This window comes from Thermobia domestica, chromosome 4 (assembly GCF_964235325.1).
Source record: "Thermobia domestica chromosome 4, izTheDome1.hap1.1, whole genome shotgun sequence".
Lineage (NCBI taxonomy): Eukaryota > Metazoa > Arthropoda > Insecta > Zygentoma > Lepismatidae > Thermobia > Thermobia domestica.
In genome coordinates, this window is record NC_137457.1 from 296943559 (window position 1) to 296957086 (window position 13528).

Below are 13528 nucleotides of genomic sequence, written 5' to 3' on the forward strand. Positions count from 1 at the left end.
CTTAAACATGGATTTTCATCAGTGGCATCGTATGACCCCAGAATCTCTTACCCTGGGGCGGCTGGACCTTGGCTGTTCTTTGACATTTTAACAACCTGCACGAAACTTGTGCAACCAACGAGTCAGTGCACTGTGGTTCAGTACATCTTTCACTTTCGTATGACAAATGTTTTGGGTTGCTGCCGCAGCATTATGCCGAAGTTCGAACTCATATATTAAACTGTTTAGCACTCATCGTCACTGCCACAAGATACTGAAGGAGTAGCGGCCTGCGTGTTAAATAGTCCGTTTGCCAATAGACCTTCTACTTCAATACGGCGGATGCACGCGACTGCTGTTTGAGTTGTGGAGATGTTACAAAACTTACGACTCACCGTTATACTTTAATACTCATCTTTCTCGTTTAACTTAAAAGGCATAATCGTGAGACATCAAAATAGAAATTTTATTTTATTTCATTTTCATCACTGACGCCAAGTTTCATCCAAAGCATTAGAGAAACACGACCACTCTTTTTCCAACAAGTACTAGGACCTGCGTGGTACAGAATATTCAAGATGGTATTACTCGTGGCCGGATGGTTGCCAAGTCCCAGGCCAACCAAGTGACAAGTGGGTAGAACTTGAATATAGTGTCATATTGCGGCTGTAAATATGGAAACATTGAACTCTAGTATGGACTAGCGACTAGGTCATTTACGTGACACTACTACCGCAGTATATCAGAAGCCTATACGATATGTCTCTCTGGATAGCTTAGTATCGTCGGATACAAGAAGTTGCTCTGTGTCCAAGGCGAAATGAGATATATTTTCCTCACAGCACAGCCGAACATGGTATACTGCTCATTATACTCGATTCTTAGAATAGTAACGTAAGTCTTTTCTTCACGGGTGAGTATTGCTTTTGGCCAGCAGATTGATTTAGGATTAGGAAGTATATTTCTGGACATTTGGCATCGGTCCAGAAGTCAGGTACGTATGAAGGATGACGTCTCTCAGAATGAATGAAAAATTATGGTTTAATTGGGACGTCAGCATCGAGGCTAGACCATATTTGTCCCTATCACAAGATCTCTTTTGGTGATCGGCCCATGGAACTGGGAAAGAAAGAAGGGGGTTGGGAAAGGAAGCGACCTGGTACCTTTGTTAAGTACCATCCCGGCATTTGCCTGGTCTGCACGAAGGAGCTAGTCTGAAAAGGCTTTTACACACATGAACCGAGTGCCCCGGTGTCCCAAGCAAATCGAACCCGTAGCCTTCAGATTGATTTTTGGTGTCTGTCCATCTGAAACACCTCAGGGACACGTTATAGCCCAGTCATGCCCATCTGAAACACCTCAGGGACACGTTATAGCCCAGTCAATATAATGAATGGGATTTTTATGGAGATGAAGGTGTTCTTGTCTTTGAAAGAATCATGTTCGATATAAATAAACCGCAGCATGTGTTCCAGCAAGGTATTTGATACATATGATCTATAAAGTTCATCCTGAAACAAAGTGAAGTAATTTTTCATTCTGAGTATCGTCCTATGGTCTGTCTGATAGGTTATAGTGCCCGATCTCCTCATATCTGCTTGGCGTAGGAAGAATATACGGATTAACGCAAATATGTACGCCTCTGCAGCTCCCACCTTGCTCTCCAAGCCTAATTACTAGAACCAACCTGTGCAATCGTACAGACCATTGCTAGGATGCTCTTCTTCGTAACTAGTTGTTTGTTGGAAATGTAGTGTCCCTTTCTTGCACGAACGTTATATGAGACGTGGACCAACAGTTTACAGTGGAATCCTAACCCGAGATCCCGTGTATCAAAGGTGAGTGAGCTGGTCACTACACCAGCAGAAAGAGCTCTACTGCCATATGATGGCAATTCGAACTCCCCCAACCTACGAAGGGTGTTTTTTAACGTCCCAGAATTGTGTATCGAGGCTAAGGGAGACGATGATGAGATAGATTATAATGGTGGAATGATGAAACAGGATAATCCCGAGAAAGCCAACATACACGGTGTTTATCAACCTCAAAATCCATTTGGCGGGACCTGCGATCTAACTATCTCACGCACTAAAAGAGAGCGCTCTACCACTACACCACAGTGAATTCGAAAGCGCTCACACAGTAATAGTTGACTGGTTTATATTTACGTCCTTAGAGGCTATAGAAGAAATGACTTCGAGTTTGAATAGGAATCTGAACTAGTGAAGTTCGTTCGATATTCTCCTCCCTGAGACTGACCCCAGGACCAAGTGCACCAGGCACACGAGCTAGACAATCGACCCAGCAAAGAGGGTTTTATGCAGGAAAGAGATGCGTTACTATAGAAATTGGTGGATCGCTTTAGTCATAGTATGAGACCCTGCTATATAGCTATTTGGGATAACCATACTCTATTAAACAGTTTGGACAAGGAAGACTACACAGCTCTGTTGTATCCAGTGTTAATGGTCGTTTCAACTTTTTATTGGTTTCAGATGTTCTTTTCACACGTCCAGGTGTCGAGACCCACACGCTTTCCGACATGTTTGGCCAAATTTCGGAAGAATCCCTAAACTTATGAACATGAGTATGAAGCAAACCTGTATAAAAAAATTCATGCATGGTAAACTAGAAACTGTATATTAAAAATTAAAGTGAAATTGTATCTTAAAAGTTAAGCAATTAGGTAATAAAATTAAAATGTTATCTGCAATGAATAGAAATAATGTTAATGAAACTTATCACTTAAATTCAAATTAGTAGCTACAGTGATTTATGTTATTTTTTAATATACAATCACGGACTTAAGAGATTCAGAAATAAACAGTGAGATATATTTTACTCTCTGTATTATTTAATTGAAAATTTTACTAAATTTTATAAAGAACAGGTTATGAAATCTTTAAAAAATAACTGATGACGTTATTGTAACGGTATTATTATCTCTTTAAGAAGCATACTAAAACACAACATAAAGTAATTTAAAAAAAATAATGTTCAAAAGTAAATGTTACAAAATGCACTCTTTAACATTGCATAGCTTCTCTTGAACTTCTGTGTTCTTCCCGGAAGCAAAGACCTACTTTATTAATAACTTCTATAATACTTTTTATTCTGCAGTATCTTTTGATTCGTGAATTCTTTAATATCATGAACTATTTACTCCCTCGGAATAATGCCACACAAAAACACTGGGTCTATAAATACTACGTGAAAAGAATAGTAGTAATACTGTTTTATATGTAGAATATCAACATTTACAGAAAAATGCTTGCATGATTTTACTTTACAACATAAATAATAATTTCTTTGGATAATACAGCAAAAACTTCATACTTTTTACTACTTTAGATCAAATACGGTAATTACAGAAGAATAAAATAAAATGTGAACACTTAAACGTAACACTTATCCATATTACTTAATCAGACATTTTATATTCAGGTACAGAAACTTTCTATTAACCAAAGCTATGTTAGGATATTAAAACACTGGTTGATTCACGCACCTGCTGGCTCCTGATGGTATTCCAACTGAGGTAACAAGAAACAAGTAAGGACTTGTTCTCCCGTTTCCTCATCAATGTCCGTTTGGAATTTTAATGTAGGTTGAGCCTGATTTTCGGACAGCCATACTGCTTTGAGATTTAATTTAGTTAATGAATACGGTAAGTACTGTAACCTAAAATAAAAAAGAGAAGTACTGTTAGTATGATATAAATCCAGTTTTTTTATTTTTTTTTTTTATTTTATTTTATTTTTTTTTTTTTTTTTACGTCCACGACAGCATTTTCTTAAAGTAATCTCCGAAAGATTTTAATTGATAAAGTTTATTTATTTATTTAGTCATATATTTACTTCAAGATTAATCGAAACACTGTATTAACTATTTTCATTAGGAGAAAAGGAAAGATTTGATAGATTTGTATATCCAGGTTGTTTCAAAACAACATCGACAATGTTTGGAAGGTGATTCCTGACACCAAGGTAAGACAAAAAGTACAGACCAACCTGCGTGCAGAAATCCGTCATTTAGGAGATATAGGCTGCCAAAAACATGAAAAAGTGAACTTTAGAGGTTCACAGCTTCAATAGTATGGGATCTACCGTAGTTGGGTTAACACTTCACTTAGGAACTAATATGTGCGCTATCCAAAAATACATGTTTCAGAATCCTGCAGTACTCACGCAACAATTTTTAATTAGGAAGTTTGGCTACGGGTATATAATTTGAAGTACTCACGAACTACCTCTATAAAAATTGTTGCGGAAGCACCGCAGGATTCTGAAACATGGATATTTTCATAGGATACATACTAATTCCTACTTGAAACCTTGACCCGACTACGGTAGGTCCCGTAGTATTGGAGCTATGGACCTTTAAAGTTCACCTTTTCGTATTTTTGGAAGCCTATATCTCCGAAATGACGGGTTTCTGCACCCAGGTTGGTCTGTACTTTTTGTCGTATCTTGGTGTTAGGAATCACCTTCCAAAACGTTATCGGTGTTTTGAAACACCCTGTATATGGCAAACAGAAGAATGTCTATTCTGAAAGCTTTCTTCCCTACTGCAAGTACTAAGCTCTGCAGCAGAATAAATCCTCACATACTGCATATACCGACGTAAAAACATAAGTCTGGATATTATCATTTACATTTTAAAATACTCTATAAAATAAATAGGTTCTTGCTAAAGAATACTCAGAATTATATCTTTGAGGAAGTTGGAAAAGGTAATACATCAATGAGCCATTACATTATGACCACTTAACTAAGATGTTAAGAGATTCAATCCATAAAACAGCGGCCACTTGGTAAGGCATCAATTCGATGAGGTGGCGTCAGATGTCAAGATATCCAATATCACATTCGCAACAGGGGGTCCATTAACTTTTGTACATTTTAGAGAGATGATGTAGTTGCAAACTCATTTTTCCAATTCAAACCACACATGTTTCATTGAATTTAAGTCTGGTAAATTTAAAGACATGGTATTAAGGTAAAATTTATCGTAATTTTGACGACCCTGATAGTATGAACCTGCGCATTTTCCAGTTGCTAACTGCCACTGCGTGACCGCCTGCAGATAACACAATTGACATGAAGGGTACATTTGGTATGACAAATACCTAACAACTGTCAGAGACTGTTCTACTGGGGTAACGGGTCCTAATGTGTCTTCCACAGAAAAATGTTCAAAAATGAAATGAAATATTTGAGTTTTACGTCCCATGGTTATGCCGGTTAGGCTAAAGGAGACGATGATGATGAGAAATGAGTGAAGTAGTGGAATGAACAAAGTGGGAGGAAACGGGGGAACCCCGAGAAAACCCACGAGCACGATGTTTGTCCACCACAAAGTTCACAGAAAAATGTTCAAATCAACCGCCACCGTCGAACTATCTGTACAACAGTATATCCAGGTGCTACCCATCAGACGGTAATTAGTGTATATTTACTCGACTGTCGACATAACACACCATGGATCTATATTCAATACATTGCACGAAATGTTTTAATTTGTCTGCAATTCAATATCGATGATTCTATGCCGATCTCATGGGCTGTCATCCATAGAATAAAGTTAAAACAGGAACATGACTAGGTTTACGGCTACGGAGGCCCATACACAGAACTTGTAGATTGAAGATGCTGGAAAACATTGCCCTGACGATCACTGTTGTTCCTGTTGGTGGCTTGACAGACTGTAGTTCTGGCTCAATATGGATAATGGTCCCCATCGGCTTCTGGTATCAATATGTTACGGCCGATACATAGGTGGCTTCCGATTCGCCGTCTGCTCCACGTTATACATGTTTTGCTACAGGCTTAACTATAGAGGTAGGGGAGAAGCCTACGAGTAACTTCACTTCAGAAATGCTAGTTGCAAGCCGCAGTAAAACCGCAATTTATCCTTTATGAAACCTTGATAAACCGACAGCTTTTCACATTTTTACACCAATATAAAGCCCGTGATAGGATTATATGTACTGTTCTGTGACCCTGATGTGTGCGCCTACTTCTACACCAAGCGTGTTCTATTGTCCCTGGTGGAAATGGCAATAAAACATTGGTGTATTTCTCATTTTGATAAATAAATAAAAATCAATAAAGATAATTCATTCAGGTTGACAGATTACAGGACTAGTCCCTAAACCAATATCTAGTAGCTATTAGGAGTTAAGACTAACAAATAATTACAATATATCCATACAATCTACAATGATAGAAATCAATGGAGAAAGGCCATATCAGTTATCGTCGAAATAATGGAATTAATTCATATAATTTCTTAGCTGTGACTTTCTTTATTATCAGCCACCATCAATGAAGATCAACATCCTGAAGATTAAGCACGAAAAAGCTTAAAAAATTTTACTTGCTTCTACATTACACAACTATTATATATAATACGAGTCCAAAGTTATACAATATAAACTTAAAATAATACTAATCTGGATTGTTCCTGTGATAATCAGTATTTTTCTTTAAATGTCCATCAATATTTCAGGCAAAATTATCGATTGTCTTTCGTCGGGATGGTTTCTTAGCATAACTGCGTTAGGAGTTTGGCTAAGCATATGCTAGGATTATACTGCACCATTTAAGTGACAGTGTATCAATTATAAGAATCTATATTCCACTAATTAAAAAAATAACGGACACTCTCCGTAAAATTTCTTATATACAATATTTCTCGTTCCTATAATTCCTATATGACTTAAAAGTGCACGGATTAGGTCAATATAAATTAATACTCTCTATTTACAGGTTAATTTTACCAAACTTTTGGACATTATTAAAAACCATCGTCGATTATTACTAGGGATGGCCACGAAGTTTAGGTGCCGGCGGAACCGGTTCCAGAACCGGATCTTAGGAACCGGTTCCAGAACCGGATCTTAGGAACCGGTTAAAGACATGGATCTGAAAACCCGGTTCCAGAATCGGATCTTAGGAAACAGTTTCAAACCTGGATCCGAAAACCCGATTCTAGAACCGGTTCAAGACTTGGATCCGAAAGCCCCCAAAGACCCGTCCAGGAGGCACAAAGTTCACCTTCAAAACATTGCAAACGGAATCACGCTCTTGTGCCCTTCCCGCCCAGACCCGCTTGTGTCTCAGAAAAAAAAATTTGGTCCACCACTGGGTGTTTAGCCAAATGAGTTTGCCAGTTACCCAGTTTGTTTAGCCAAATGAGACAAGCGGCCGCAATGTTCTGGAACCGGAACCAGACCTGGATCCGAAAAACCGGTTCCAGTCCTGGATCTTCTAGCACCGGATCCGTTCAGAGCCTAAAACCGGTTCCGCCAGGAACCGGTTCTGGCGATCCCTAATTATTACCCACTTTGCTGGGTTAAAATAATTTTAAATGCAACTTCTTATCTTATGTCTGGTACCAGTGAAATATGCTGCTTTTTGTTTTTGGTGGCATGGATTTAAACGGGATCGGAAGTGTCATTGTTCATCTCAGCGACCCCGAAAACTATGGATTCAACACTAATATTGGGCATTTTTGATCACTTCTAAATATCTCCCCCCTCCCCTAAGTTGCACCGTCAAAGTGGTATGATAAAAGCCATCCCAGGTGAAAACCTAATCTATATTGAAAAATTTTATCGAGATCGGTCGTGTAGTTCGGTAAGAGATTATAAGAGTTATAAACATTGTGACTTTCAATTTTATAATATAGATTAAACAATTGCTTCTGTAACCACTATCCTCGATTATATCGTATTTAACTGCATACAATTTTTTTACTAATGAAGTGTGAACGAAGAAGTATTTTTTTAAACAAAGCATAGCATCTTAGAATTCATTCATTGCCAATGAAGTGCTATACTCAAGTATGTGACTAACCAAAAATTCTAACACAATTTAAGCTTAAAAATCACCCCGAAGAAAGACAATCGACAATTTTGTCTGAAATATCGAAATGTATTTAAACAAAAATATTAATCAACACAGAAAAACATGCAGGTTAGCATTGTTTTAGATTTGATATTCGTTCTTTACATTCAATTAGCTATTATAAACAAACCTATTTCCTGATACATCTAGAACGTGCAATTCATCACAGTTTCCAACTTCTGTCGGCAGGTACTGCAATTTATTATCTCGTAGAGACAAAACACCAAGTTGTGTTAATCGACCTACAAAAGAGAACAAGAACTTATCAACATCAATTTACCAGCATCAAAAGAAATAATTAGTAAACTATTTTTTTAACTCTTTACTCTTTTTTAACTCTTTCGGGAAGGTATATTGTCCGAAATTGCCCGTGTTAAAATATTTGTTATACGGCTAAACTATTATAAATATAAATATTAGTAAAGTCAAAAATGTCCGCACTCATTAAAAATTTGTATCACACAGAAAAAAAAACTACGAAACATTTGTATGAAAATAAAATTGTATTAAACTGGATTTCGAGATGGATCTTTCTATACCGATGCCATGTTTCCTCGAACCATCCTCCTCCCCCCTATCCATGCAAAATATCAAGAATGCTATTACTACGCTCTCAACAGTTCTTAAGCATTCGGAATCAATCTCAAGGCATCTGATTTGAATCGAGATTTAACTAATGCTTTATTTTACGCGTGTCCTTTCTATTTTCTCTTTCAATTTCCTCCAGTCTTCATGCAAGATGCACAAGTTAACTATTACGTGTAACAGAGTCAAAGTTTTGAACACTATTATTACAAATTAGAAGTGTACGTAGTTATGATAATCAAAATCGAATTTCTGTATAAGCGATACATCGTACAAGCAGGTAACATAAATTATCATAATGGATTCTATCTTATAAGAACTATGTAACGAAAAGGGCAATATAAAACAGACAAAAAAAAAAAAATATTGTTGTGAAGAAAACAAAATGAAATGAAATCTTTGAGTTTTACGTCCCACGGTTATGCCGGTTAGGCTAAAGGAGACGGTGATGATGAGAGATGAGTGAAATGGTGGAATGAAGAAAGTGGGAGGAAACGGGAGTACCCCGAGAAAACCCACGAGCACGGTGTTTATCCACCACAAAGTTCACTTGGCGGGAGCTAGGATCGAACCCGGGACCCCAAACACCAGAGGTGAACGCTCTACCACTGAGCCACCGCACCCCCCTGTTGTGAAGAAGAAAATCCAGTTGCACATGTACTACTTGTAGTCTGCATTCTTGACATTCGAAGTGGTCAAAAACTGAAAGACATTTCTATTTTCGTTAAGTCTGCAGCAGATGCAGATAGACTGTCCCTCCTCCCCTAGAAAAATGAAATGAAATCTTTGAGTTTTACGTCCCACGATTATGCCGGTTAGGTTAAGGGAGACGGTGAATATGAGAAATGAATGAAATAATGGAATGAAGAAAGTAGGAGGAAATGGGAGAACCCCGAGAAAACCCACGAGCACGGTGTTCGTCCACCACAAAGTCCACATGGCGCGAGCTGGGATCGAACCAGGGACTCCAAGCACCAGAGGTGAACGCTCTACCACTGAGCCACCGCGCCCCCACCTTCGCCTTGAAATCCCATAAAAGAACTTTCATATGGTATCGCGGGAGTTGATCAAATACTCGTTCTCTTTTTTCGTACGAACTCATCTTTATCTCTGTTGGGTCATGTACACTTATCACACTACCAATCCTTAAGCGTAATAAAAGACAGTCCATCATTAACAAATTCAACCCGTTTAATTGCTGATATTCGTTTGCGAACGAAAAACTCTGTTCTATTTAATGAGCTTCATTTCCTTCCCTGTAAAAGAGCATAAAATTTCTGGAATTTACTGCTCCCTTTCCTTCCCATTAAACTGCCTGAACTTCTAGTAAGCTCATAATATATATTTCTCTAACTCATCCATTACGGATTTTAACGCGTCAGCCCTATAAAGACTTTTTACATTCCTTGCTCCAAATCTTATGTCCATTGTATTTTGCTAAGGTCGTGCCAATGCCGGTCCGAGGCTTGTGAATGTTTCTGAAAAAAGTATCTTGTTTTACAAGATGAGATGGTTAGCCTCTCGCAAAACCTTCAAGCTGGAGGACCATGTTGTCTGTTCGCGATTGTTTATTCAATATATATTCGCAGCTAAAATAAATAAAAAGTATCCTATATTCATTATTTAAAATTTCTACATTTACCTCAAACATACATATTTTCTTACCTATTTCTACGGGCAGACTCTGTAAACTATTTCTGTCTACATTGAGATTTGTAAGTTTCACTAGATTCCCAATGGAAGTAGGCAACTCTGTGAGAAAGTTCTCCGTAAGAATAAGTTCTTGCAAATTTTCACATCTAGAAAAGAAAAGTCAAAATTAACATGGAAAGTCGTTTAGAATACTTATTGTATACTGAAATATTGTATATAGACGGTTGTTACATAAATTCTAAACCTAACTAAGAAATATTAAAACTATACATGTAATACTTTTAAACCGCATTGATTGAACCTTTCTATGATGTCATACCAAATTTGGTATTAATATCGACTTTTATTCAGTTGTTACCGGTCCAGACAGACAAGAGTGAGCAAAGCGTGACCAAAGTCCAAACAAGGTTCCAAGCAGTGGAAACACCCTACATCTCCCCCTCCGAAGAAAGCTAAGTCAGTGCCCTCAGCTGGAAAAGTGATGGCTACAGTTTTTTCTGGAATTTGGGAAGGATCGTAATGTTGAAGTATCTTCAAAAGGGGCGAACGGTGACTGAGGAGTACTATGAAGGTCTTTTATAACAGCTGCGTAATAATATTCGGCAGAGGCGTCGTGGGAAACTAACAACAGGTGTGCTTCTCCATCAGGACAATGGCTTTAGGCACAAGTCAGTCATCGCAACAGCAGCAACTTACAATTGCGGCTACGGATTGGTCCCCACCCATCTTATTCTCCTCATCTGGCACATCTCTTTCCAAAGTTCAAAAATACGTTGCAAGGTACTCATTTGCATGCCGTAGATTAAAATTTTACACGCCTTCGATGGATCATTCTTTACCAGTGGCATTAATGCACTTGAACATCAATGGGCAAAATGTGTTGACTTATCACGGGACTATGTTGAAAAGTAACACCATCAATTATTTCTCTGCTGCTCCGTTTATAAGTAGGCTTAGAACCTTTGTCACAACCCTCGTATATATATATAGATAGATAGATAGATAGATAGAGAGAGAGAGAGAGAGAGAGGGAGAGAGAGAGAGAGAGCAGAATGAAGAAAAAAATTGGATTTAACCCATTGAAAGGTTAATGACACAGAAGAAAAATAAGTTTTATGTGATGTAAAGCATTAAAGCAAATCCATATTTTACTCCAATGTGTTTTATCACATAGAAACATGAATTGTATTTTCGTTCAAGAAAAGTATTGCTCTAACAGAAATATCAAAGAGTTTCTTAAACTCAGTTCTATAAATGTAACCAAAATGAACCTTGGTAACTTAACTAAGTCAGTCTGAACTAAATTAAGATAGGAAAGTCTTAAGTCGACTCTCAGATGCATTTACTTACTTGCCAATATTATGATTCAAAACGTTCAGTCTGTTCTGGTCCACTTTGAGGATAGTTAATACTTTAAGTTCTCCTAATCCGTCCGGCAGCGTCTCAATCACATTTTGCGACAGATGAAGATCTGTGAGAGATGCAAGTCCTCCAATTTCATCCGGTAAGTCTTCAAGGCGATTCTCCGAAATATCAAGGCAGACTAATTTAGTGAGGTGTCCGATTTCCTAGAATCACATAGCAAAGAAGAACAACGTTAGATTACAAATTTTAATGAAAAATAAGTCAGAATATAATTTCACATATTAAATTACAAAATTACAGTAATAATATTTATTGCTGAAATCTGAATCTTAGAAAAATTCATAATAGTTAACAACGTCGATCCTGACTTCCGTCGTTGCAGACACATTGTGTTTATCCCCTCGATGACAGTTAACTTCTTCGGGATACCATATCTGAACAAAATTCTGAGCTAAAAGTTTGAATTGGTAAGCACAGAATGATTAGATAGTAATATAAGTTTACCGGTGAAAGCAGGAGTCTATATATACTTTAATAGCTTGAATTAGGAACAAAGGCTGTGATATGGAAAGAAAAAAATAACAAGGAATTCAGTAAGAATATGGTGAATGGGAAGGCAATAAAACATTAGTTAAGCAGATTTAAGAACAGCGATGGATTCCTCCAATACGCACCATGTACGGGATGTCCATGATATAACTATTGTGAGGAAGAGGAAGGAGCATTCAATGGCAGTACAGAAACAATTTGCTAACACTTCCACCAGCTTGGGAAACAATTATAAAGTGATGTGTCTTAAAGGAGTTCGCTGTCATGTACGCTCGCATTTCTTTGTTGTCTCGTCAGGCGAAGAATGTATTTCTGCACTGATATCTCATGTGAAATGAAGAAGTGGATTGTTTACGATATTCCACAGTGTTATCACACGGTGGCGCAAAATGGACCCATTTCCACATAACCAGAACCAACAACTGCATCAACAAAAGATTATGTTCGGTGTTTCTCAATTCGAAGCGTAACATCTGATGGTATTGATAATAGTTATTCTGGTGATATGACGATACAGAGTTCCAATTGTGGAAAGCAGTACTTTCATATCATGAGAAATATTTTACGTATGATAATTCTTGAAGTGTGTATTAGTTTCTACTAGACCAAGCGGTTATAAATTTCTCAGAAGTTAGGGCTCCTTGGGCAGCAAATGTTTTGACATGGTGTAATAGCAGTATACTTTAAATTCAAGAGTTTCTAGAGCTGAGGCTGTGCGCTTCTGAGTATCGAGGACTTAATGGTTTTGGAAAGTACCCTCTTATTATTGGAATTAGGTTGTTTTATATGTGGGTTTACTCATTGTAGTAAAAGGAGAGCATAAATCTCGTGGAGTTTTTGGTGCAAACTCAGAAATGTCAATTGTAAGTGTATTCACTTGAAATATGAAGTAGTTTGTGGTTCATTCACCTATGTACTGGTGAATGTATTGGCTTGTAATTAAGCCCATAGGTTGTTGAGTAAAGGGCTTTATAAGTTGATGGAGCACGTAGTTACCACATTTTTCAGCAGAATATCTCTGAGAAGTTGGTCCTATGAAATGTGACCATAGTGCAAAAGAAGGTGCATAGATGGAACTTTCATAATGGCCACATTGATCAAAACACAAGATTATCTAAGACAAAGACTTGACTGCTTTCGAAGTTTTACTTCAATTTGAGTTTAGCGTTTGAGTTTGCTTTCAGCAGCGAGGCCACAAGAGACGCAGGCCTATAGCTTAACGTGGGATCCGAACTACATGAACTCTTGCGGAGAATCAAAGCCGGATCTCTCACGCCAGAGGCGCGTACGCTAATCGATTAGCCAAGACGTAGTCCATAGTATATTTATCGTATGGATTGATAAGAAAATTAAATTATTACTAGTAACTATTAGTTATTTCATACATTTAAAAGTACAGTATTCCTTTTATGAAAGCGCAAATATAAACCCTGTAACTGCAACTCTTGATCGCTACGTTATGTTAATAGCTTACAATTCGAAACATA

General features: G+C 37.6%; 1 protein-coding gene across 6 annotated transcripts in view; it reads right to left on the reverse strand.

Annotated features, from left to right (window-relative positions):
• LOC145684216 (protein lap4-like) overlaps positions 1-13528 on the reverse strand; it is a 378403-nt gene that overhangs the window by 166040 nt on the left and 198835 nt on the right. For all 6 annotated transcript variants that reach the window (XM_081756295.1, XM_081756294.1, XM_081756297.1 and 3 more), the window contains exons 7-10: positions 11478-11695; positions 10140-10273; positions 8020-8131; positions 3488-3660 (exon numbers count right to left, since the gene is read on the reverse strand). In XM_081756295.1, the coding sequence (XP_081612421.1) occupies positions 3488-3660; positions 8020-8131; positions 10140-10273; positions 11478-11695 (637 nt within the window). The remainder of the gene's footprint in view (positions 1-3487; positions 3661-8019; positions 8132-10139; positions 10274-11477; positions 11696-13528) is intronic.